At 45.8% G+C, this 27,529-nt stretch overlaps 1 protein-coding gene across 1 annotated transcript in view; it reads right to left on the reverse strand.

Annotated features, from left to right (window-relative positions):
- Positions 1-24,996, reverse strand: part of SEC62 (SEC62 preprotein translocation factor) — a 63,758-nt gene extending 38,762 nt beyond the window's left edge. The window contains exons 1-2 of the mRNA XM_077290575.1: positions 24,814-24,996; positions 7,050-7,158 (exon numbers count right to left, since the gene is read on the reverse strand). Coding sequence (XP_077146690.1) covers positions 7,050-7,158; positions 24,814-24,849 — 145 coding nt within the window. The 5' untranslated portion in view covers positions 24,850-24,996. The remainder of the gene's footprint in view (positions 1-7,049; positions 7,159-24,813) is intronic.
- Positions 24,997-27,529: the final 2,533 nt, after the last annotated feature.

Raw genomic sequence — 27,529 nt, forward strand, 5'->3', positions numbered from 1 at the left:
GTATCGCGGCTGTTACGACACACACAAAAAAAAAACCACATGTGGGGATCCTCAATACTCTGTGCATACACGAGCGTCTGATGCAAACTTGAGTAGCAAGCACTTGCGATCAACACTAGCCGTCATATTTTTTCTTTTGAAAACCCCCCAATTCTAAGTCCAACCCTAACACAACCCCAACACCATCTGCAAAGAATGGAAATAAATATTTTATTTTATTTTTATTTTATAATTTTTATATAACTAAGGAGGTGACAAAGGGGGATTTGATTTACTATTTTTTGATCACTGTGATAGGGAATTTTTTTTTCTATTGGTCCCTTTGGATCCTATCGTTGCTAGGTATCAGCAGATCTCGGAGGGCGACCTGCGCATGCACCTGCCATATTTTTTTCTGGAAAATAACGCAGAGGGCCGGATCAGGAGGGCCCAGGGATAGCGGATGGATCTGGGGAGCTTAAGGGGCACAATTTCTCTCTCTTCTGACATGTATATCAGAAGAGAGAAAAATCATTGCAACAGCAGGCACACTTTTTTTCCGTGATCGACATTATTCACTGAACAACAGTGATCACATGAACGGGGGACTGAAAAATCCGGCCCTGATCATGTTCTCCAGGGTCTCGGCTACCCCCGGTAGCCAAGACCCCAGAGATTTTCCAACTCATGAAGACGCTACAACTTTATTCCCAATCGCCGTTTTAAAACAGCAATGCGAGAATAAGGACCCTTAGTGGCTGCAGTTTCAGAGGTTGTTAAGGCGTTAAATTTGGTGTTTGTGTTGCATGTATTTTTTTTAAATTAGCATTTTTTTTAAACACAATCTTTATAATAAAAAAAGCCAAAATAATCAGCATTAGTAACCTTGCAATTTTTACACTGGCCACTGGGGCATTTTGAAACTCGTACTTCTTGCCCTTTCAGGAAGTTTCCAGCAGACTCCTGATCATCAGAGGCAGGATTACACTGACAGAAAACACTTCTGTACACAGTTGATAACAGAAAATTTAACACTAACTATAGGTGATGTCACAGCTGACCCTGCGCCTCCTCCCTTTACTATGACCTTTGCACAGGCGCATTAGAAGCTTCCATACAATACATAGGGTCCGACAATTCTGGCTATGTACATGTGTTGTTTCCTGAAACAACAGGATGTTATAGTCTAGGTTTCTATGTAATTTTTAAAACATTACCAACATTTTTTAGAATGCACATTACAAAAACCCGGTTTAAACAACAGATCATTCTCTGATGATGGCCTTCCTTTAAAGCTTCAGTGGTGTTACTAATGTAGGGTCCCTGCCCGACGTTGTCTTCACTTTTTATCAGCGCCACTATCTTGTGAACGCAACTTCTAACTGACCGGAAGTCAGAGGTAACGGTCACAAGCTCTCAATTAAGCCTATGAAAGCCAGAAAGAGGCCCTCATAGGCTGACTTTGAAATGACACCTCCGGCTTGCTCCAGCAAACACTGGAGCGATTCAGCAGGTCACAAGCTGCTGGAGAGAGACTTGAATGATGCTGATAGAAGGTGAGGACTGTGGGGGGAGGGGAGTTAAGAGACTAGGTGCAGATAGCTTAAATTAGGGGCACCACAATAGCACTGCAATAATAAAAAAAAACTAAAACGCTGAAGTGGTACTTTAACCCCTTAAGCCCCGAGGGTGGTTTGCACGTCAATGGCCAGGCCAATTTTTACAATTCTGACCACTGTCTCTTTATGAGGTTATAACTCTGGAACGCTTCAACAGATCTTGGCGACTCTGACACTGTTTTCTAGTGACATATTGTACTTCATGATAGTGGTAAAATTTATTTGATATAACTTGCGTTTATTTGTGGAAAAAAATGGAAATTTGGCGAAAATTTTGAAAATTTCGCAACTTTGAATTTTTATGCCCTTAAATCACAGAGATATGTCACACAAAATACTTAATAAGTAACATTTCCCACATGTCTACTTTACATCAGCACAATTTTGGAACCAAAATTTTTTTTTTGTTAGGGAGTTATAAGGGTTAAAAGTTGACCAGCAATTTCTCATTTTTACCACACCATTTTTTTTTAGGGACCACATCTCATTTGAAGTCATTTTGAGGGGTCTATATGATAGAAAATACCCAAGTGTGACACCATTCTAAAAACTGCACCCCTCAAGGTGCTCAAAACCACATTCAAGAAGTTTATTAACCCTTCAGGTGTTTCACAGGAATTTTTGGAATGTTTAAATAAAAATGAACATTTAACTTTTTTTCACACAAAATTTATTTCAGCTCCAATTTGTTTTATTTTACCAAGGGTAACAGGAGAAAATGGACCCCAAAAGTTGTTGTACAATTTGTCCTGAGTACGCTGATACCCCATATGTGGGAGTAAACCACTGTTTGGGCGTATGGCAGAGCTCGGAAGGAAAGGAGCGCCATTTTACTTTTCAATGCAAAATTGACTGGAATTGAGATGGGACGCCATGTTGCGTTTGGAGAGCCCCTGATGTGCGTAAACATTGAAACCCCCCACAAGTGACACCATTTTGGAGAGTAGACCCCCTAAGGAACTTATCTAGATGTGTGGTGAGCACTTTGACCCACCAAGTGCTTCACAGAAGTTTATAATGCAGAGCCGTAAAAATAAAAAATCATATTTTAAAAATGATCTTTTCGCCCCCAATTTTTTATTTTCCCAAGGGTAAGAGAAGAAATTGGACCCCAAAAGTTGTTGTGCAATTTGTCCTGAGTACGCTGATACCCGATATGTGGGGGTAAACGACTGTTTGGGCGCATGGCAGAGCTCGGAAGGGAAGGAGCGCCGTTTGACTTTTCAATGCAAAATTGACTGGAATTGAGATGGGACACCATGTCGCATTTGGAGAGCTCCTGATCTGCCTAAACTTTAAAACCCCCCACAAGTGACACCATTTTGGAAAGTAGACCCCCTAAGGAACTTATCTAGATGTGTTTTGAGAGCTTTGAACCCCCAAGTGTTTTACTACAGTTTATAACGCAGAGCCGTGAAAATAAAAATTCTTTCTTTTTTTTTTTTCACAAAAATTATTTATTAGCCCCCAGTTTTGTATTTTCCCAAGGGTAACAGGAGAAATTGGACCCCAAAAGTTTTTGTCCAATTTCTCCTGTGTTCTCGGATACCCCGTATGTGGGGGGGAACTACTGTTTGGGCGCATGGCAGAGCTCGGAAGGGAAGGAGCGCCATTTGGAATGCAGACTTAGATGGATTGGTCTGCAGGCGTCACTTGCATTTGCAGAGCCCCTGATGTACCCAAACAGGACAAACCCCCCACAAGAGACCCCATATTGGAAACTAGACCTCCCAAGGAACTTATCTAGATGTGTTGTGAGAACTTTGAACCCCCAAGTGTTTCACTACAGTTTACAACGCAGAGCTGTGAAAATAAAAAATCTTTTTTTTCCCCCACAAAAATGATTTTTAGCCCCCAAATTTTTATTTTCCCAAGGATAACAAGAGAACTTGGACCCCAAAAGTTGTTGTCCAATTTGTCCCGAGTACGCTGATACCCCATATGTTGGGGTAAACCCCTGTTTGGGCGCACGGGAGAGCTCGGAAGGGAAGGAGCACTGTTTTACTTTTTCAACGCAGAATTGGCTGGAATTGAGATCGGACGCCATGTCGCGTTTGGAGAGCCCCTGATGTGCCTAAACAGTGGAAACTCCCCAATTCTACCTGAAACCCTAATCCAAACACACCCCTAACCCTAATCCCAACGGTAACCCTAACCACACCCCTAACCCTGACACAGCCCTAACCCTAATCCCAACCATAAATGTAATCCAAACCCTAACCCTAACTTTAGCCCCAACCCTAACCCTAACCCTAGCCCTAATCCTAATGGGAAAATGGAAATAAATACATTTTTTTTATTTTATTTTTCCCTAACTAAGGGGGTGATGAAGGGGGGTTTGATTTACTTTTATAGCGTTTTTTTATATCGGATTTTTATGATTGGCAGCTGTCACACACTAAAAGACGCTTTTTATAGCAAAAAAGTTTTTGCGTCTCCACATTTTGAGACCTATAATTTTTCCATAATTTGGTCCACAGAGTCAAGGGAAGTCTTGTTTTTTGCGGGACGAGTTGAAGTTTTTATTGTTAACATTTTCGGGCACATTACATTTTTTGATCGCTTTTTATTCTGATTTTTGTGAGACAGAATGACCAAAAACCAGCTATTCATGAATTTCTTTTGGGGGAGGCGTTTATACCGTTCCACGTTTGGTAAAATTGATAAAGCAGTTTTATTCGTCGGGTCAGTACGATTACAGCGATATCTCATTTATATCATTTTTTTATGTTTTGGCGCTTTTATACGATAAAAGCTATTTTATAGAAAAAATAATTATTTTGGCATCGCTTTATTCTGAGGACTATAACTTATTTTTTTTGCTTATGATGCTGTATGGCAGCTTGTTTTTTGCGGGACAAGATGACGTTTTCAGTGGTACCATGGTTATTTATATCCATCTTTTTGATCGCGTGTTATTCCACTTTTTGTTGAGCGGTATGATAATAAAGCGTTGTTTTTTGGCTCGTGTTTTTTTTTTTCTTACGGTGTTCACTGAAGGGGTTAACTAGTGGGACAGTTTTATAGGTTGGGTCGTTACGGACGCGGCGATACTAAATATGTGTACTATTGTTTTTGTTTTTTATTTAGATAAAGAAATGTATTTATGGGAATAATAATTTTTTTTTTTTTTTTTTTTACACATGTGGAATTTTTTTTTTTACTTTGTCCCAGGGGTGGACATCACAGATCGCTGATCTGACAGTTTGCACAGCACTCTGTCAGATCACCGATCGGAGTTCCAGTGCTGCAGGCTTACCAGCGCCTGCACTGGACCCGGAAGTAATCCCTGCAGGACCCGGATGCAGCCCCGCGGCCATTTTGGATCCGGGGCTGCAGGGATAGGAGGTAAGAGACGCTCGGAGCAACGCGATCACATCGTGTTGCTCCGGGGGTCTCAGGGAAGCACGCAGGGAGCCCCCTCCCTGCGCGATGCTTCCCTATACCGCCGGAACACTGCGATCATGTTTGAGCGCAGTGTACCGGGGGTTAATGTGCCGGGGGCGGTCCGTGACCGCTCCTGGCACATAGTGCCGGATGTCAGCTGCGATAGTCAGCTGACACCCGGCCGCGATCGGCCGCGCTCCCCCCATGAGCGCGGCCTATCGCATATGACGTACTATCCCGTCACTGGGAATTAAGTCCCAGGTCACCTCGACGGGATAATACGTCATATGGGATTAAGGGGTTAAAGTGACCACACAGCTGACAAATTAGAAAATCATAAATGCATGATGAATGCTTAACCGCTTAGTGACAGAGCCAATTTTGTCATTAATGACTGATAACATTTTTACAATTCTGACCACTGTCACTTTATGAAGTTATAGCTCGAACGCTTCAACGGATCCCACTGATTCTGAGATTGTTTTCTTGTGACTTGCGTCTATTTATGAAAAAAATGGAAATTTGGCAAACATTTTGAAAATTTTGCAATTTTCAAAATTTAATTTTTGTGCTTTGAAATCAAAGTCATATTGCACAAAATAATAAATAATTCCCACATGTCTACTTTACATCAGAACAATTTTGGAAATAATTTTATTTTGTTAGGAAGTTATAAGGGTTAAACGTTCAGCAGCGATTTCTCATTGTTCCAAAAGAATTTACAAAACCATTTTGTTTAGGGACCACCTAATATTTGAAGTGATTTTGGGGGGTCAATATAGCAGAAAATACCCCAAAGTGACACCATTCTAAAACCTGCACCCCTCAAGGTTCTCAAAACTACATTCAATAACTTTATTAACCCTTCAGGTGCTTCACGAGAACTAAAGCAATGTGGTAGGAAAAAATGACATTTTACTTTTTTCACAAAAAATTAACTTTGGAATCAAACTTTTTTTTATTTTCACAAGGGTATCAGGAGAAAATGGACCACAAACTTTGTTGTGCAATTTCACCCGAGTACGCCGATACCTGTGTGTGGGGAAAAGCCACTGTTTGGTCGCATGGCAGGGCTCAGGAGGGAGGGAGCACCGTTTGACATTTTGAACGCAAAATTGGTAGGAATCAAAGGCGGTCGCCATGTCGTGTTTGGAGACCCCTGATGTACCTAAACAGTGGAACCCCCCCCCAATTCTAACTCCAACCCTAACACAGCCCTACACCTGACCCTAATCCCAACCACAACACCAAAACCCTAACCCCAACACCAAAACCGTAACCCCAACACTGCAACCGTAACCCCAACACCGCAACCCTAACCCCAACCCTAGCTCTCACCCCAACCCTAATGGAATAAAATAATTTTTTTTTAATTTATTATTTTTACCCAACTAAGGGGGTGATAAAGGGGGGTTTGAGCTACTATTTTTTTAATTTTGATCACTGTGATATTTGATCACTGTGATAGGGTATATCACAGCGATCAAAATTAACCAATAGGAAAAATCTCCTATTATTGCCAGGTGACGGCCGGTAGATCATTTTCTTCCAGGAAGATGACGTGGAGGGCCGTGGGATGGAGCCGAGGTACCGGGAAGGGGGGGGGGCTCGGGGGACCCCATTTCTGTTTCCTCTGGTATGCTAGAACATATCAGGGGAGAGAGAAAAATGGGAAATCTGGCTTTTTTTCTCCCGTGAATAACGGCGAACGCAACACTGGGGACGGTAAAAAGTAAAAACTGACCCGAAACGGGTTCTCCATTGTTAAGAAGCGGCGTAGAGGAATAAGTACCCTTAACTGCTTCCGTTAAAAGGCGTATCGGCGGTAGTTAAGGGGTTAATTATTCATATTCACCATCTTAATCTAGCTCTAGCTATTTTACAGAAATTAAAATACTTGAAATCAGAGGAACTGTGCTAGAAAGATTAAAAAAAAGAGCCATTCAATATACTATTCAACATGCTTTTGTCATTTTTTTGTTTATCAGAGAGCCGCTTTAGGGGGAATTCTATATATTAATAAATTATCCTTCATAAAGAGAAGGCACAGCAATAAAAACTTACCGACAAAGTAGTCAACTCTGTGCCCCATCATATTGGTGGACTTGGATGGGCAGTTGAACCGCAGGTATTTAGCAATCGCCTTTTCATCTTTGGTTGGCTCACCCACCTCCTATGGGATAAAAATAAAAGGATGTGAAGTGTTTCATTAACATCTTGACATTCACAGAAACCAAAGCCACCAGAAATAATCACAGTAGTTTATGTAAGGCTCGGTGGCATTTTGTTGCACTGCAGACGTTTGAGTGTGAGATCAATACTGTGAAAAGTTTCTAATAACACCAGAAACACTGTATGAAAAAGGCAAAAAGTATGCTGAAAATCTACTAGCAATAATATTATCTGTAAAAAGGAAATAATACAAAAAACAAGGTGCCCATACATGAGGATGGCTAATCGATGGCTTGTTCAGCTGATAGCTCTCTTTCCCAGCTCTCCCATACACATGAAAGCTCAGCTCAGAGGAGCAATCATGTATTCTCTATGGGGAGAGAGGAGTAAGCCGGACTCTTTTGTTCTGCAAGAAAATAAGCTGCTGGTAAATGAATAAAGTATAAAAAGATCGGCTGATTAAATTCAAACCGAACCTAACCTGTTATTTGAATAGATGATCAATATCGTAAGTCTGGACAATCCCTTTAACCCCTTTCTAACCTCAGACGGGATAGTACGTCCGAGGTCAGATCCCCTGCTTTGATGCAGGGCTCCGCGGTGACCCGCATCAAAGCCGGGACATGTCAGCTGTTTTGAACAGCTGACATGTGCCCGCAATAGCGGCGGGTGAAATCGCGATTCACCCGCCGCTATTAACTAGTTAAATGCCGCTGTCAAACGCAGACCGCGGCATTTAACTGGCGCTTCCGGCCGGGCAGCCGGAAATGAGCGCATCGCCGACCCCCGTCACATGATCGGAGGTCGGCGATGCTTCTGAATAGTAACCATAGAGGTCCTTGAGACCTCTATGGTTACTGATCCCCGGCAGCTGTGAGGACCACCCTGTGGTCGGCGCTCATAGCACACCTGCATTTCTGCTACATAGCAGCGAACAACAGATCGCTGCTATGTAGCAGAGCCGACCGTGCTGTGCCTGCTTCTAGCCTCCCATGGAGGCTATTGAAGTATGGCAAAAGTAAAAAAAAAAAAATTAAAATAAATGTGAAAAAAATAAAAAAAATATAAAAGTTGAAATCACCCCCCTTTCGCCCCATTCAAAATAAATCAATAAAAAAAATAATCAAACCTACACATATTTGGTATCGCCGCATTCAGAATCGCCCGATCTATCAATAAAAAAAAAGCATTAACCTGATCGCTAAACGGTGTAACGAGAAAAAAATTCGAAACGCCAGAATTACGTTTTTTTGGTCGCCGCGACATTGCATTAAAATGCAATAACGGGCAATCAAAAGAACGTATCTGCACCGAAATGGTATCATTAAAAACGCCAGCTCGGAACGCAAAAAATAAGCCCTCAACCGACCCCAGATCATGAAAAATGGAGACGCTATGAGTATCGAAAAATGGCGCAATTTTTGTTTTGTGTTTTTTTTTTTTTTTTTTTTAAGCAAAGTTTGGAATTTTTTTTCACCATTTAGATAAAAAAAATAACCTAGTCATGTTAGGTGTCTATGAACTCGAAGTGACCTGGAGAATCATAATGGCAGGTCAGTTTTACCATTTAGTGAACCTAGCAAAAAAGCCAAACAAAAAACAAGTGTGGGACTGCACTTTTTTGCAATTTCACCGCACTTGGAATTTTTTTCCCGTTTTCTAGTATACGACATGGTAAAACCAATGATGTCGTTCAAAAGTACAACTCGTCCTGCAAAAAATAAGCCCTCACACGGCCAAATTGACGAAAAAATTAAAAAGTTATGGCTCTGGGAAGGAGGGGAGTGAAAAACGAACACGGAAAAACGGAGAATTCCAAGGTCATGAAGGGGTTAAGAGATGGAGTAATACCAGTATGGTAATAACATTAACAAGCTCTTGCCCACTGTACTCACTACTAGAGTTGGGTGAATTCTTCAAAATTCAGTTCGGATAACGATCAGCTGCGAATATTGTATTTACAATATTTGCCAAACTCAGAGGAACGTCAATGGAAGTGGAAATGACCGAATATGTTCGGAACCGATCGCCAAACATAAATTCCTCACAAATAAGAGTACCAATATGGTACGAATATGGCAAATTCAGATTCGGCGATCGTTTTCGAACATATTCACTCAACTCTACTCACTACAAAGGACTGCACATGATATAATACCGCACGGCAGTATCCAGAAAGTCGGTCACATTGCAGTGCAGTATAATTACTGCTACAACAGTGTCCATACACATGGTGAACATATTAGGAAGCTACAGCCAGCCATGTCTGCTAAGTAGTGTTTTAGAAACAGGTATTAACCAGTATAAAACTTATAGGGACTGTCAGCACAGGATTACTGTTCACACTATGTCCTGCTGCTCGGAGCTTCACGGAGGGGGGAGCCAATCATTTATATACACCTTCCCACCAGCTTGTTGTCCCTCAGTCTCCACCTCCCCTCTTCTATGACTGACAGCTCTGGCTTCAGAGAGCCAGAATGAGGGAAAACGAGCAGGTGAGAAGGTGCACATAAACATTTGGCTCTGAGGTGAAGCACCGCGTGCCTGTACTTAGTGTGAGCAGTCATTCTGTGCTGACAGGGTCCCTTTAAAAAGGTTACAGTGAATGTCAATGAAGTCCACAATTGTAAGTCTGAGTGTTGGCTGAACTCTTGTGCGCTCTGGAATATGCTCTTGGCATCTTGTTTGAAGACTTCCATTGAAGGAGAACTCACCACCTCTCGGGACAGCCTGTTCCACTCATTGCTCACCCTCACTATCAAAAAGTTTTTTCTAATATCTAGGGTCTAAGGGGTAACGTTTCTCCTTATGGAGAGTGACATACCAGCTGGCTTGTCAAGGTAAGGAGGCTTATTCGCCGTGCAATGCTCCTCTGGGAAATTAAATATGCAAATTGCCTCTTTTGAGAAAAAAAGGACTTAAACTCTATAGCGCCACCTGTTGGAAGTAGCGATCCTACAAGTCACAATCAACCCTTTAACGAGTCGTGCAATATGACTTAGGATAAAAGTCAAATCAGTATCTCAATTCACAGACACGGTGTTTCGGGCTGTTGGCCCTCGTCAGTGCGAAGCATGAGAATTGATTTGGCTAGGTGAGAGGCTCTGGACTGGGGTCTAAGGGGTAACGTTTCTCCTTATGGAGAGTGACATACCAGCTGGCTTGTCAAGGTAAGGAGGCTACTTCCAACAGGTGGCGCTACAGTTTAAGTCCTCTTTTTCTTAAAAGAGGCAATTCTAATATCTACCGTATATACTCGAGTATAAGCCGAGATTTTCAGCCCTTTTTTTGGGCTGAAAGTCCCCCTCTCGGCTTATACTCGAGTCATACCCGGGGCTCGGCAGGGGAGGGGGGGGGCGGGGGCTATCTAATTATACTCACCTACTGCTGGCGTGGTCCCTGCTTCTTCCAGCGCTCCAGCTTCTTCCTGTACTGAGCGGTCACATGGTCCCGCTCATTACAGTAATGAATACGCGGCTCCACCTCCCATAAAGGTGGAGCCGCATATTCATTTCGGTAATGAGTGGTAACTGTGACCGCTCAATACAGGAAGAAGATGCAGCGCTGGAAGAAGCAGGGACTGCACAGCGCCAGCAGTAGGCGAGTATACAGCGCTGCACAGCGCTGCGCGATATTTACCGCTCCTCGTTCCGGTGCGGCTCCGTCATCAGCGTCCTCTGGCTGTGACGCTCAGGTCAGAGGGTGCGGTGACGTAGTCAGTGCGCGCCCTCTGCTGAACGTCAGTGCTGAAGACGGAGCCGCACGAGGAGCAGGTAAATATTGAAAGTGCCGGGGGTCCTGAGCGAAGAGAGGCGAGTATGTGATTTTTTTTTTATCGCAGCAAAAGCATATGGGGCAGTGACTGTACGGATCATCTGTATGGGGCCATAACGATTGTGCAGCACTATAAGGGGCAGTGACTGTACGGAGCATCTTATGGGGCCATAACGTTTGTGCAGCACTATATAGGGCAAATATCTCTATGGAGCATCTTATGGGGCCCATATTACCCTTTGTGCAGGATTAAATGGGGCATATTTTAATATGGAGCATCTAATGGGGCCCATCAAACTTTATAGAGCATTATATGGGGCTCCTGATTCAATATGGATATTCAAAAACACTTAACCTACTGATATCTCAATTAATTTTACTTTTATTGGTATCTATTTTTACTTTTGAAATTTACCGGTAGCTGCTGCATTTTCCACCCTAGGCTTATACTCGAGTCATTAAGTTTTCCCAGTTTTTTGTGGCAAAATTAGGGGGGTCGGCTTATACTCGGGTCGGCTTATACTCGAGTATATACGGTAATCTGTTTCTCCTCCCATTCAGTTTCATCCCATTGCTTCTAGTCTTTCCTTGTGAAAATGAGAATATAGATGATCCTTCTACAATGTGACAGCCCTTGAGATATTAGTAGACAGCTATTAAGTCTCCTCTCAGTCTTGCTAAACATTCCCAAATCCTGTAAACGTTCCTCATAGGACATGGATTGCAGACCGGTCACCATTCTGGTCGCTGTTCTCTGAATTTGCTTGAGTTTGTTGATTTCTTTTTTAAAATGTGGTGCCCAAAACTGGACACAGTATTCCAGGTGAGGCCTGACCAAGGAGGATATATAAACAATTAAATCCCACAGTTGTGTGCTGTATACCGCTGTCACTTTTCTTTTCTTACATCATTGTGCAGTAGACTGATGCCTAAAGGACTCACTTGCCCTCCGTCAGATGAATGGGGACATCAGGAGCAGTGTGACTCCTCTTCCCATAATCACATACAAGACTTCTCCCGTTCATCCCCCTACTCTGGAACTCTCTACCCCAACATATCAGACTCTCGCCTACTGTGGAAACCTGAAGACCCTCCTCTTCCGACAAGCCCACAACCTATAGGGTCCTCTCTCCTCCTGTACCAGTTGGTGACTTCTATGGCTCATGATTATTTTACTTGTTTTCATTATGTACACCCCTCCTCACATGTAAGGCGCCATGGAATAAGTGGCACTATAATAATCTGACTGAATACAGGCTGTAATAGCTAATATTACATTAACAGAGCACACACCAAAGCTTGTACAGAGAAACCAACGTTTTCTGCTCAGGTGCGGCAGTAAAATAACAAGGTCGGCCATACTGGCTATTATTTAACGAGGACCTCTCTCCAGGTAAAAAGTGGCCGGCTTTTGCTATTACTTCATTTCCCTGCGCCCCTGAATATTTTGTTTTCCATGTTAAAGGGAACCTGTCACCCCCAAAATGGAAAGTGAGCTAAGCCCACCAGCATCAGGGGCTTATCTACAGCATTCTGTAATGATGTAGATAAGCCCCCGATGTTACCTGAAAGATGAGAAAAAGAGGTTATACTCACCCAGGGGCATTCCCTGATGTGGTCCGGTCCGATGGGTGTTGCGGTCCGGTCCGGCGCCTCCCATCTTCATCAGATGACGTCCTCTTCTGGTCTTCATGCCGCGGCTCCGGCGCAGGCGTACTTTGTCTGCCCTGTTGAGGGCAGAGCAAAGTACTGCAGTGCGCAGGTGCTGGGCCTCTCTGATCTTTCCTGAAGCCAGCGCACTGCAGTACTTTGCTCTGCCCTCAACAAGAAGCGTGAAGACAAGAAGAGGACGTGATCGTAAGAAGATGGGAGGGGCCGGACCGCGACGCCCATCGGATCGGACCGCCCATCCAGGTGAGTATAATCTAAAGGTACCTTCACACTAAGCGACGCTGCAGCGATACAGACAACGATGCCGATCGCTGCAGCGTCGCTGTTTAGTCGTTGTGTGGTCGCTGGAGAGCTGTCACACAGACGGCTCTCCAGCGACGCTGAAGTCCCCTGGTAACCAGGGTACACATCGGGTTACTAAGCGCAGGGCCGCGCTTAGTAACCCGATGTTTACCCTGGTTACCAGCGTAAACGTAAAAAAAAAAACCACATACTCACATTCCGGTGCCCGGCGTCCGCTTCCCTGCACTCCTCCTGCATCCTGTGTCAGCGCCGAACATCTCCGGCATCTCCCACAGAGCAGAGCGGTGACGTCACCGCTCTGCTTTACGGCCGGCACTTACACAGGATGCAGGAGGAGTGCAGGGAAGCGGACGCCGGGCACCGGAATGTGAGTATGTGGTTTTTTTTTTTACTTTTACAATGGTAACCAGGGTAAACATCGGGTTACTAAACGCGGCCCTGCGCTTAGTAACCCGATGTTTACCCTGGTTACCAGTGAAGAGGAGATCCAGCGACGAAATAAAGTTCTGGACTTTCTTCTCCGACCAACGATGTCACAGCAGGATCCTGATCGCTGCTGCCTGTCAAACACAACGATATCGCTAGCCAGGACGCTGCAACGTCACGGATCGCTAGCGATATCGTTTAGTGTGAAGGTACCTTAACCTATTTTTCTTATCTTTCAGGATACATCGGAGGCTTATCTACGCATTCCAGAATGCTTTAGATAAGCCCCTGATGCTGGTGGGCTTAGCTCACCTTCCATTTTGGGGGTGACAGGTTCCCTTTAAAAATTAGCCCTATGTTTGCCAAGACACGGGGCTTTTTATTTAGTGCTCATTTTTCTGGTCTTTCCAAGGAGGTGTGGCTGACAAGGTAATACTGCAAAGCAGCATAAAGACAAGCCCCCGAAGAATCAGTCACACCCCTTAGTAAAAACGATAGAACTTAACACCAATTGGTTAAACACCAATTAACCCCTTAGTGACCAGCACAACTTTTTCAACTGTGACCAGTGGCACTTTATGTGGCAATAACTCTGGAACGCGTTAACATGTGTCAGTAATATTTTATTTATAAAGATATCAGAAATTTGACAAAAACTTGCAATTCGCAAACTTTGAATGATTATCCCTGTACTCCAGACAGTCATATTACACAAAACAGTTAGTGACTACCATTTCCCTCCTGTTTGCTTTACATGGGCACCATCTGTAAAATGTTCTGTTTTCTTAGGATGTTAGAGTCTTTAAACTTGTAAAAGTAATTTTTAATTTTGTTCAAGGAAATTTACAAAACTTATTTTTAGGGACCTATGCAGTTCTGAAGTGACGTTGGACGTCCTATATATTGGAACCCCCTCCCCAAAGTAATAGCATTTTAAAAAAACAGCGCCCCTCAATGTACTCAAAAAACTGCTGCGTTTATTAACCCTTCAGGTGCTTTTCAGGAATTAATGCACAGTGGCATGGCAGGAAAGAAAAATTTTATTTTTACCAACATAATGAAGCTAACTTCTGAATACATCCCTACAGCTGCCATACTTTAAGGCTGTTATTTGGCTATTAATCGTCATGACAACCATCAGGGTGCCGATGGGGTTAAAAATGGAGAGCCCCCCCACACACTTAACCATTTAGATGCCATAATCACTATTGAGTACAGCATCTAAAGGGTTAAATGGCTTTGGCCGGTGGCATCACCGATTGTGACGCCAGCTGTAGTGTACAGCCGACAGATGCTACATTTTCACGAGTCTGGGTATGCTATTCTCATATATCTCAGGTCAGTTTTACGTCATATTGGTGGTCACTAGGGGGTTAAAAAGAGCCATCTCTGAGGCTGTGGTGTCGATTTATAACAAAATAAAAAAAGAAAAACATTCAGGGGAAAAGCAGGAATAAAATAAGAGCAAGAAAAGGACCCTTGTCCAGGTGACTGGTTCTCTAATGTGGATATATGTGATATGCAAGAAGTGCTATCACTAAGGACATAACACCCAGGTATCGCTATAGCCCCTCATTGCCAGTCATTCTGAGGGGCTACATTAATGGCAGGCCTAGAATACAGCACTAACACACGGTTTCCTGTATGCCAAACATCTGGCTGCTGCAATGAACTACCACTAGCTGCCAAGTATTACAATCCCCTAAAAATGTTATGATGGTCTATGATTTTTATGTGAAATTTTGTAAATTGACACAAGGGTGTTCGTTAGAGATCACAAGAAACTGATATTTTCCATGGAAAAGCCAAAAGTTAAAATAGATTTTATCAAAAAATAGTTGCTGTAAAAACAGCACACATTAAAAGCTATGTCCATCACCGTCACAACCAGTTGCATCTAAAATGACAAACTTTGTAAGAGGCTGTGATTAAAACCCTCATACCGTTTTGTTTCCACAGCTCCTTTACAGAAATATGAGCCTCTATGGTAACCAACTATAAACAGTCTGATCCCTGAGCCATGCTCCCTTTTCTTTGAGCCTCACTGTGTTAATCCATCAGACATATGTTCGCCTACCATAAGGCTACTTTCACACTAGCGTCGGGCTCGGCCCATCGCTGTGCGTCGGGCCGACGTTCCCGACGCTAGCGTTGTCTCCGCCGCACAACGGGGGCAGCGGATGCATTTTTCCAGCGCATCCGCTGCCCCATTGTGAGGTGCGGGGAAGTGCGGGGAGGTGGGGGCGGAGTTCCGGCCGCGCATGCGCGGTCGGAAAAAGCGGACCGTCGTGAGCAAAAAACGTTACATGTAGCGTTTTTTGCTCCCGACGGTCCGCCACTGCACGACGCATCCGTCGCACGACAGGTGCGATGTGTGGCAATCCGTCACAATGCGTCGCTTCATGTTAATCAATGGTGAAAAAACGCATCCTGCAAACACTTTTGCAGGATGCGTTTTTTCGGCAAAACGACGCATTGTGACGGAATGCAGTTAACGCTAGTGTGAAAGTAGCCTAAGAGACAGATGAAAGAAATATAACTGCAGGATTAGACCATGCAGGTTTCTTTATGGTCTGTTACCATGGTGACACATCAGTCTGTTCTTGAGCTGTAGAGGTAAAATGTTAGGAAACTGAATACATTTTTCGATCTATAATGAAATAAAATGAAAACAAAACCAAGCTGTAAAGCTGCACACAGCCAGGAGATATTGTTAGGCTCTGTGCACACGATGCGGATTTTGCTGCAGATCCGCAGCAGTTTCCCATGAGTTTACAGTACAAAGTAAACCTATGGGAAACCGAAAATGCTGTGCCCATGCTGCAGAAGGAAACGCAGCGGTTTACATGCCGCAGCATGTCAATTCTTTGTGCGGAATCCGCAGAGGTTTTACACCTGCTCCATAATAGAAAACCGCAGGTGTAAAACTGCAGTGGAATCCGCAGGAAAAACACGGTGTTTTTGCCCTGCTGATTTAGCAAATCCGCTGCGGAAAAATCTGCAGTGGACCATTCTATGTGTGCACATACCCTTAGATCGATCTGTCATGGCACATTTACATTACTGTTTTCCAGGATTTGTACCACTATTTCTAAAAAAAAAAAAAGTCTAAACGTATCGGCTTATTACATTAAAACCAAAACAAAGAGATTAGCAAACTGATTTACAATACTTCTACATTGATAACGGATCCATAGGACAGGTCATCAATATCAGATGGGTGGGGTCTGACCATGGACACCCCCACTGATCAGCTGCTGTCACCTCCGCTGAAGGATGAATGTAAACAATATCCATAGGTCAGTACACTATTTAGTGGGTGCTGTCCAGTAAGGCAGATAAGCGAGTACTGAATGAGATCAGGCGTGGAGCCCCCAGCAAGCTGATGCATAACAGAGTATAGGTGAATAATATAACAGTAGTGGAGAACCTTTTTCTAGATTTGCTCTCAAGTATACTAGTGTGCAGCAGCGATTGGGCTGTGTGCACACTGCATTCTAACCAGCAGTCAGAGGTATACCATCATCAAAAGCCCCAAAGATTTTTTATATTTGCAAGACGTAAATAGGTGGTGTACAAAGCATGTCTGACTAAGGTTTTCCTCTGCTTTCAGGCCAGAAGAATCTGCTCCTTCAAACGAGCTGCTTACTATACTTCACTCTGTTCCCTGCAAGAGACACTTGCGCAAAAAAATAAAACCATTAATCATGTACAGTTGAAACTAGAAGTTTACATACATTATATAAAGAGACACATGAATGTTTTTCTCAATATCTGACATGAAATCAGAATAAACCTTTCCTGTTTAGGTCAGTTAGAATTACCATAATTATTAATATTTGCTAAATGCCAGAATAATGAGAGAATGTGTTAAGACATTTGTATTACTTCCTGCAAAGTCAAAAGTTTACATACACCAAGATTAGTATGCCTTTAAATAATTCTGCACTGCCAGTATGATGATGTCATGTGTTTGGAAAACATGACTTCTGGCAACATCTGAGTGAATTGGAGACATACATGTGAATGTATTTTAATGCACACCTGAAACAATTATACACAAGTACAAGCAAGATAATAATCTTTATTTTTATATAGCGCTAACATATTCCGCAGCGCTTTACAGTTTTGCACACATTATCATCACTGTCCCCGATGGGGCTCACAATCTAAATTCCCTATCAGTATGTCTTTGGAATGTGGGAGGAAACCGGAGGACCCGGAGGAAACCAACGCAAACATGGGGAGAACATACAAACTCCTTGCAGATGTTGTCCAAGGTTAGGATAGCCAGCCATCATACCGCTCAGGAAGGAGATGGGTTCTGTGTCCCAGAGATGAACGTGCTTTGGTTCGACATGCGCATAGCAACCCAAGGACAAAAGTAAAATTCCTCGTGAAGATGATGGCGGAAGCTGGTAAGATTGTGTCAATATCCACAGTGAAACAAGTACTGTATCAACATGGGCTGAACGGCCACTCTGCCAGGAAGAAGCCATTACTCCAAAAGAAGCATAATAAAGACCTTAATTTTTGGATACATGTACTGTGGTCTGATGAAACTAAACTTGAACTTTTTGGGCATAATGTTCATCGTTACATTTGGAGGAAAAAGGGAGAAGCTTGGAAGGCTAAGAACACCATCCCAACTGTGAAACATGGGGGTGGCAGCATCATGTTTTGGGGTTGTTTTGCAGCAGGAGAGACTGATTCACGTCACAAAATAAGATGGAATCTTGAGAAAACAAGTGGCAAAACTGAAGCAACATCTCAAGACATCAGCCAGGAAGTGAAAGCTTGGGTGGAAATGGGTCTTCCAAATGGACAATGGCCAGAAGCATACTGCCAAAATGGTAAAGTGGCTTAAGGATAACAACTAGTGATGAGCGAGTGTACTCGTTGCTCGACGCTCGGGTGACCTCTGAGTATTTGTTAGTGTTCGGAGATTAAGTTTTCATCGCCGCAGCTAAATGATTTACAGCTACTAAACAGCTTGATTACATGTGAGGATTCCCTAGCAACCAGGCAACCCCCACATGTACTCAGGCTGGGTAGTTATACTGCCTAATGATTCAGAACTCAGTAAACGGAGACACAGACATGGAAGATCGCCTGTATAATTCACATTCTCCTTTCTAGAGCCAAACAAGTTGAGAGACCCCATTCTCCTGGTGTATGAGGCATCCAGAGATGTCTACACAGGGCAACATTAGTAGAGATGAGCGAACGTGTTCAGAAAATGTTTGCCAATCTCAAATTCGGCACGAACGTAGCACATTCAGATTCGTGTTGGGTTTCTAGAGAATTTTTCCTAAAAGTCAGCAACATTCGGTCACCGATCAGTAAATGGTCGCGTTTCCACTAATGCTTTTGTTTTGACTTTGTCTAGGATAGTGGTGCTGCATGATGAGAGGGGTGGATGTGTTTTATGAGGGGAGGCAGTGTGTCTAGGTCAGAGAAGCTGGAGTGTAAGGTTTTTTTTTAATAACTTAATGTGTGTACATTCCGGCAGCCAATCAGGGTGCAGAAACCAGGGCTGTGGAGTTGGAGCCCATTTTGGTGGAGTAGGAGTCATGGAAATTGAGGAGTCGGAGGTTTGGCTTACCGACTCCACATCCCTGGCAGAAACCATCAACAACGTCATGACACAAGGTCTTCTGTGATTGGCTTCCGAAGTCACATGTCCCTGTCTATATAAAAAGCAGGCATCTTGTTTTGCTGGTGCCATTTTCTCAGTGTCACAGTGCCAAGAGGTCGCTCCTGCTAAACACTAGCTGCTCCTGCTGAAAGTGAACTTGTCATGTTTCCTGTGTGAAATCAATCTTCCAGCTTCTAACTAGATTGTGCTAAAACTGTGTTGCAGTCAGAAGGCCCGATTTGCTAATCTAAATCGTTTCGGCAAAAGCTGTGTTGCAGGGAGTAATCAGGAGGCCCCATTTCCCCTTAAAAATCGCTATGCCTAATATTGGGGTGCAGCCAGGCCCTACTTGCTGATCCAAATTGTTTGGGATAAAACTGTGTTGCAGTGAGGAATCAGGAGGCCACAACTGCTCATCAAAATCATTAGGTATAACAGAGTTGTTCAGGCACACTAAGAAAAAAAAATAGTGATTGTTCATTTAGTAACTGACAGCTGTGGGCCTAAGGATGTGAAACAGCAGTTTAAAAGAGCGGAAGAGTACATCCAACATGAGTGGGAAAAAAGTGAGGTTGTGGTGGAAGGGGGACTAGGTTCAGTGTTCGACACGTATGTGGGTTAGGTGTTAATATTAATGAAAGCTCAACTGAACAAACACCGTCTCGTCCTATCCAAACACAACTGACAACATCTGTTAGTTGATGGGCTCCTCCACTACTTTTCTTTGGCAGCCTCACAGCTTTATGCCTTGTAGATGAGGCTCAGAAAGAGTATGTGCTAAAGTGGATTGCAAGCACTGCATCGCCTCCTCTTCCTCCACCTTAGCACACACAGAGTACAATCCTCAGAGGTGGCACCCCAATCACCCTTGTTTCTCCCCGTGTCACAAGTTTCCAGCTGCCCAACTGACTGTGGGGAATGACAGATGGGCCACTCTGCAGAGCTGTTCACACATTCTATTCCGTGAGCATCAAAGGTCTGCTCCAAAGATTCACAGGATCCAGAGGAGGAAATCATCTGCACCGATGCCCAAAATGTATTCATCTTGGATTCGAGGCCAGATGAAGTAGTATCCAAGCAGAATTCAGACCATCGTCACCAGGCGTTAACCCCCAGGATGGAGGAGATCCTGATGAGACTCCGATACCCGAGGGGCATGGGGACTGTACTGTGGTGTCAGGGCAGGAAGAGAGCGACTCTCAGGAGTGTGAGAACAGTGAGGATGACAATGAGGTTGTAGATCCTACTTGGTGTGAACCTAGAGGCAAGCAGCAGAGTAGCTCAGCAGGAGGAGGATGAGGAGGAACACGAGGTTATGCTGCAAATTGCAGCACAGACAAGGAGTGTTGCAACCACAACAAGCACTACATCCTCAGCCACAACTGTGGCTTTAGTCAGCACTGGTCACAAGTCTGCAGTTTGCAGGGGTGGCAAGTGTTGCCTAGCCTGGGCCTTTTTTGAGACCGCAAAGGATGACCCAACTCACGTTATCTGCCAAATATGCCTGACTGCGCACTGGGTGACTCTGGTGGCTGTTAGGTCAGGGGGTCAAGAGGCTGCTCCATAAGTCTTGGAATTCCCAAGGCTTGCAGGACAAACCTCTCTATCTAACGCTTCCACCTCTGCTTCTGGCACCTCCACCTCCTACAGAGTCTCCACATACACCCTCAACCTATTGCTTAATGAAACACACATTCCCGACAGTGCAGAGAGAATCTCCCTCACCGTCGTAATACGCAGCCAGGGCTCATCACGATTAGGCAATGTTAAAAATAATATGCTTTGGAGATCGCAGTCACACAGCTCAGGACTTGTGGACAGCTATCCAGATCAAGTTAAAGCAATGGCTGTCTCCACTGAACCTGAAGCTATGAAAGAAAATATGCCGTCATCAGCATCACTATTCCACTCATCTACTTGTTGGAGCACACTTTGAATAGACTGCATGAGGAGGTGGTGATCCCAGAGGAAGAGGGGGAAGCTGAGGAGGATGAAAAAGGTATAAAAATATCTCTAGATTCTGGACTGTTGTCACACAGGCGGGTGCCATGGGAGGGTGGATTACAGAGGGAGGGCGGCTCATGGTACCAGACAAACTGTTAGCAAAGGTGCAAGAGCCGAGGAACGAATTGAGGAGGACAGAGACCAAATGGACAGGCCACAGTCAGGAGATGAAGAGGATAATAATCCCCCATCTGTTGTCCGTGGTTGGACGAAGCAACCTTGAGTGTTATCCCGCCACCAACACACCATGGATTTGGATCTCATGGAAGCGCCCGACACATGAGCGACTTCTTGCAGTACTATCTTCAACATGATGCCTGTATTCTTAGGGTTAGAAATAGTGCTGACTACTGTGTTGCCACTCTGTTAGATCCACGGTACAAGAGTAAATTTTGCCAGATCTTCTCCCCATGGAAAGGGACGCGTGCATGCTGGAGTATCGAAACACACTTGTAGACAATCTTAAGAGTGGTTGTCCCCAAGACACCAGTGAGGTACACAGTGTGCATCGCAGTTCTAGACTTTCAACCCTGGGATCATCAAGGAGTCACCACAAAAACATTAGCAGCAGTGTAAGTGGCATAAGCAATTTCTGTGAGTCATTTCACACATTTATTTAGACCAGCACGCCCCACCATCACAAACAGAGTACAAGTCTTACACGTTGTGAACGACTTGAAAGTATGGTGCAGGAGTATCGCCAGCCCCATATCAATGGCATCAGGGGGAATTTGGTCTTCAAAAATGGAAGAGTGGCTTGAGCTCGCCTTGGAGGTTTTGTCATGCCGAGCAGCCAGAGAGCTCTAAGAACTTGTCTTCAGTGGTGCTGGTTGTGTTCTAACGGTTAAGCACATCTGGCTGTCCCCTGAAAGTGTAGACCACCTAACTTTCATCAAAATGAACAAGTCTTGGATCTCCAATGGCTTTTGCACCCCAGTCGCAGACTGGTCAGACTAGGCAATGGTGTTGTTTTCAGTGTCATGCATTGATCTTGCGTTATTGCAGTCCGTGCCATCTTTGTCGTAACTTCTGTACCTGCTGTTGCTAGTGATGTTACAAACAATTTTTTGAAATGTGGAGACTCCAAGTTGGGTCTCCATCTGTTGGGTTGCCTGTAGTAGAAGGCGTGACAGAGGCATATTACACTGTTTCTACTCTGTGGAAATTGATGCCATTATTGTGGTGTGTGACAATTTTTTGAAATGTGGAGTCTCCAAGTTGAGTCTCCTTCATGCGTGTTGCCTGTAGCAGATTTTTCTACCAATAGTACTGTTTGAAACTGACGTTTGTGCAATCTGAGTGTGGCTGGGGAAAAAAAAATATTTGAGGTGTTGCATGGGGTATCAGGGCTCCCATGGCTCCCTAAAGACCACCAGGTCTTAATTGAAACTTCAATTCAAAACTGTAAATGCTGGGACAGACCCAGATACCTCATGCATGGCCCATGGCTGACTGCTGCTGTGCCATTAGCAAATTTCTACTGTGGGTCAACTGATGCCACTTTTCATGGTGTCTGACCCTAATTTTAGCTGTTTAGGAAGCTTTTTGTCATCCCTGAAGGATTTGTGTATACGTTTGGTTTGGCCTCCCATTGAATTTATTGGGGTTTGGGTACAATTATCGAACATCGGGGCATTCGGCCCATAATGCTGTAGATAAGCCCCCTGATGTAACCTGAAAGATAAGAAAAACAAGTTATACTCACCCAGGGACGGTCCCGCTTCGGGTCCGGTGGGTATCGCGGTCCGGCGCCTCCTATCTTCATACGATGCTGTCCTTTTTTCTTCCTGCCGCGGCTCCGGCACAGGTGGACTTTATCTGCCCTGTTGAGGGCAGGGCAGAGCAAAGTACTGCAGTGCGCAGGAGCCGGGAAAGGTCAGAGAGGCCCGACACCTGTACACTGCAGTATTTTACTATGCCTTCAACAGGGCAGACAAAGTACGCCTGCGCTGGAGCCGCGGCAGGAAGAAAAGAGGACGTCATCGTATGAAGATGGGAGGCACCGGACCCGCGACACCCATCAGAATGCCCCCAGGTGAGTCTAATCTAACTTGTTTTTCTTTCAGGTTACATCAGGGGCGTATCGACAGCATTACAGAATGCTGTAGATAAGCCCCTGATGGCGGTGGACGCAGCTTATAGGTGAAAAATGGGGTGACAGATTCCCTTTAAAGTTGTTGGTTGGCTAGGTACTGGAGAGCCCCCCCCTATTTGAATCAATAAGGGCCAGCACCAGGCCACAGACTGTGGACAAGCTGTGCAGCTTCGCAACTCAGCACATCTGGCATCGGGACCATCTGATCAGTACGGGTGCGGGTTGTTGCATCGCCACTCGCCAGCAATCAGATATTGATGGCCTATCCTAGGGATAGGCCATCAATACAAAAGTCCTGGACAACCCCTTGAATTAAGCATTGAAATTTATTCATACATTTTCTGAAGGAAAAAAACTGAGAAATAGCCAAAATAGAGTTAAACAAAAAAAAATATATGCAACATTAGTTTAATATGAAGGAGTTCCATTAATTACTAAAACAGGAGAGCAGACAGGTCCTCTGACCTGAGGTCAATGGTGAGATGAGGAAGGTGGTACCCAGGACTATTATTAGATTTGTGCTAACATTACTGTTTTCTTGATAACACTTCCATCAGTAGCAGTGCCAGGGAGCAGGGCAAGACACAAAACCCAGATCTCATTATAGGGCCACCAGGATTTGGTCATAGATGAATTCTGATCTGTCCCAGATCCTTTAGCAGCAGAAACCCCAACACAAATGTGAAGTCTTTAGGGATCTGGGCAGGTGCTTCCTTGTCTCCTGTGCTCACACCTGCGCCAGGTATACAAATTCCCATAGAACACCGACGTGATTACAACAATAACCAGTAAGGCAAACCAGTCACATGACCAGACTGGGAACACTGGAATACGTCTATCAGCTGCAGTGGATACCCCAGGAAAGCAGTGACTATCGCCCCCCCCATATGGGACACAGAGCCCTCCCCCACCATCCCCTACACCGGGCACAGAGCCCCCACCATCCCCCCCCCCATACAGGGCACAGAGCCCCCCCACCATCCCCCCATGCAGGGCACAGAGGCCCCCACCATCCCCCCTATACGGGGCACAGAGCCCTCTCATACAGGGGCACAGAGCCCTCCCCTACCATCCCCCCCATGCAGGGCACAGAGGCCCCTACCATCCCCCCCATGCAGGGCACAGAGGCCCCCACCATCCCCTATACGGGGCACAGAGCCCCCTCATACAGGGGCACAGAGCCCCCTCATACAGGGGCACAGAGCCCCCTCATACAGGGGCACAGAGCCCCCTCATACAGGGGCACAGAGCCCCCTCATACAGGGGCACAGAGCCCCCTCATACAGGGGCACAGAGCCCCCTCATACAGGGGCACAGAGCCCCCTCATACAGGGGCACAGAGCCCTCCCCTACCATCCCCCCCATACAGGGGCACAGACCCCCCCACCATCCCCCCATGCAGGGCACAGAGAACCCCACCATCCCCCCCTATACGGGGCACAGAGCCCCCCCCATGCAGGGCACAGAGCCCCCCCCATGCAGGGCACAGAGCCCCCCCACCATGGGCACAGAGATGGGAACCCCCCCAGCTGTCCCCGTGCACCCTGCTCACACTGACCTCCGCGGTTATATAAACTCTTCCCTGAGGTGCTATCCCCCTCCCTGAGCCCGGGCCTCCTGCTGTATCCGCCATGGTACAGGAGGGAGCAGGGACCCCACAGTGCCGGGCCCTTACTCTGCGCTCCCCCAGCCCGGAAGACCGCGGAAACCCCGCACAGCCGACCACTACCCCGGACAATGGATACCTGAATCCGCTTCTTGTGTCTCCTCCGCTCCGCCATGTCTGCCCCGGCCTGTCTGGTGACGTGGAGGGGGCGGGTCTAAGAGGTGTGCGCGGCCACTGGGGGCAGAGAGCGCGTCCCCGGGGCTCCGGTGTAGCAGGACGGACACGGCGGCGGGTGTCTCCTTTGCCCGCCTGGGACATGAGCGCCTCTAGCGGGAGGATGTGGCTGTAGTGCGCCGCGCCGCCATGTCATCCGGTGCTGCGGATAGGAAGCCTTTCCTTCATTGGCCGTACCACACAATTAACCCTTTCTCAGCTTTTCTGTCCTGGTGATATTATAGCACTTGGTAACTGTCCATAGACGGACGCTGGCTGGTGACCGGATCATCATGCAGCTTAGGCTACTTTCACACATCAGGTTTTCAGTGTCTGGCCGGCGTCACACTGGCTTTTTAGGCTAGTTTCACACTAGCGTTAACTGCAATACGTCGCAAATGCGTCGTTTTTGCGAAACGCCGCATCCAGCAAAAGTTTTTGCTGGATACGTTGTTTCGTCATAGAGTAACATTAGCGACGCATTTGCGACGCATTTCCAAACGGTGAATGCGTTTGGCGGCGTTTGGGCGTATGGTAGCGGTCCGTCGGGAGAAAAAAACGTTACATGTAACGTTTTTTGCTCCCGACGGTCCGCTTTTTCCGACCGCGCATGCGCAGTCGGAACTCCGCCCCCACCTCCCCGCACTTCCCCGCACATCACAATGGGGCAGCGGATGCGTGGGAAATATGCATCCGCTGCCCCCGTTGTGCGGCGGAGAACACACTAGCGTCGGGAACGTCGGCCCGACGCGCAGCGACGGGTTGTTCCCGACGCTAGTGTGAAAGTAGCCTAAAACGGCCGAGTGCAATGCGATCAAAAATCGCATTGCACTCGGACCAATGTTCAGCTATGGGGCAGCTCCCACCAGTCGACTTTTTGTCGGCCGTTTTCTTCGGTCCGAGACAATCGCAGCATGCTGCGATTGTCTCGGACGGAGGAAAACTCTCGGCTCACTCGCACCCATATAAGCCTATGGGTGTGAGTGAGACAGCGCACACCACTCAGATATCATCCAAGTGCTGTGCGTTATAAGCGGACCCCAGCAATGGAGGAGATGGAGAAATTCATTTCTCCGCCTCCTCCGCAGCTGTGCTCCGATCCTCCCTGTGCGAGAGAATCGGAGCACGGACGCATGACACTCGGCTCCTGCTCTGCTGCGAGCAGGAGCCGAGTGTCATTAGTATATCGCATCGGATGCAAGACGCCAGTGTGACGCTGGCCTCAGGCTAAATCCGGCTAATTTTCCAAAAAAACGGATCAGGTGAATGTTGCCGCCAGATCAGTTTTTTTCCCCATAGACTTGTATTAGTGCCGGATTGCAGCGGATGACATTGCGTTTCGTCCGGTTTTCGCCGGATCCGGCAAATCTGCCGCTTCCGGTTTCTTGAAAAACGTCCATAGCAACGTTTTTTGTCTCCGGCGAAAAAGCCTGAAGCGCCGGATCCAGCGCTTCCAGCTGTTTGCTAGAAAGGAAGCTTATGGGAGCCGGAAGGTGCCGGATCCGGAAAAAGGCGGATCTGGCGGCCTGATCCGTTTTTTTAAACTGAGCATCCTCCAAATTTTTTTTTTATCCAATTATCTAGATATGTTAGCTGGATCCATCAAAAAAACGGATCCATCGCATCAGTTTTTCACAATCTGCGCCGGATCCAGTTTTTCCAACATTCGCCGGATTTAGCCTGACACTGAAAACCTGATGTGTGAAAGTAGCCTTATGCCCTATTTATCTTACTGATGGTCGGATCATACATGAAAAGAACTTTCTTCCTATTGTGCCCCCCACATTTGTCTATAGACCAGTGACGGTATAGAGACCAAGTGCCCAAACTGCAACCCAAGACTTAATTGCAGATGAAGAAGAAGGAGCGCACTCACAAGTGATCCGGTGCAGGTAACTTTATTCAAGCATAAAAATCATCTTCACGACCGGGGGTGCTGTACAAAGAGCAAAGCTAGACCTGTTGCCGCACTCTTTGTACAGCACCCCCGGTCGTGAAGATGATTTTTATGCTTGAATAAAGTTACCTGCACCGGATCACTTGTGAGTGCGCTCCTTCTTCTTCATCTGCAATTACCACGTGGCTCAGTCTAACGGAGCTCTGCACCCAGGACCGGTAACCTCGGCCATCAACACGCGCAGGTGAGCGGTTCCCACTACACTTGCACAAGCTGTGGTGCGGTCCGGCTGTTTTCTCATTTTTTCTGCAACCCAAGACTTATTAGGTTTTAGTTTATAGTTTTAGTTTATAAATAATAACTTGCAGAAAGCGGGCACAGACAGGAGCAGGGGTACCGGACTGCAGATATAAAGGAATATGCTTCCTATTCTGCTATATGCACCCCCACCCTGGTATATGCACCCCCACCCTGGTATATGCACCCCCACCCTGGTATATGCACCCCCACCCTGGTATATGCACCCCCACCCTGGTATATGCACCCCCACCCTGGTATATGCACCCCCCACCCTGGTATATGCACCCCCCACCCTGGTATATGCACCCCCCACCCTGGTATATGCACCCCCCACCCTGGTATATGCACCCCCCACCCTGGTATATGCACTCCCATCCTGGTATAACCACCCCCACCCTGGTATATGCACTCTCACCCTGGTATATGCACCCCAGCCCTGGTATAT

The sequence above is a fragment of the Ranitomeya variabilis genome, chromosome 2 (assembly GCF_051348905.1).
Source record: "Ranitomeya variabilis isolate aRanVar5 chromosome 2, aRanVar5.hap1, whole genome shotgun sequence".
Classification (NCBI taxonomy): Eukaryota; Metazoa; Chordata; class Amphibia; order Anura; family Dendrobatidae; genus Ranitomeya; species Ranitomeya variabilis.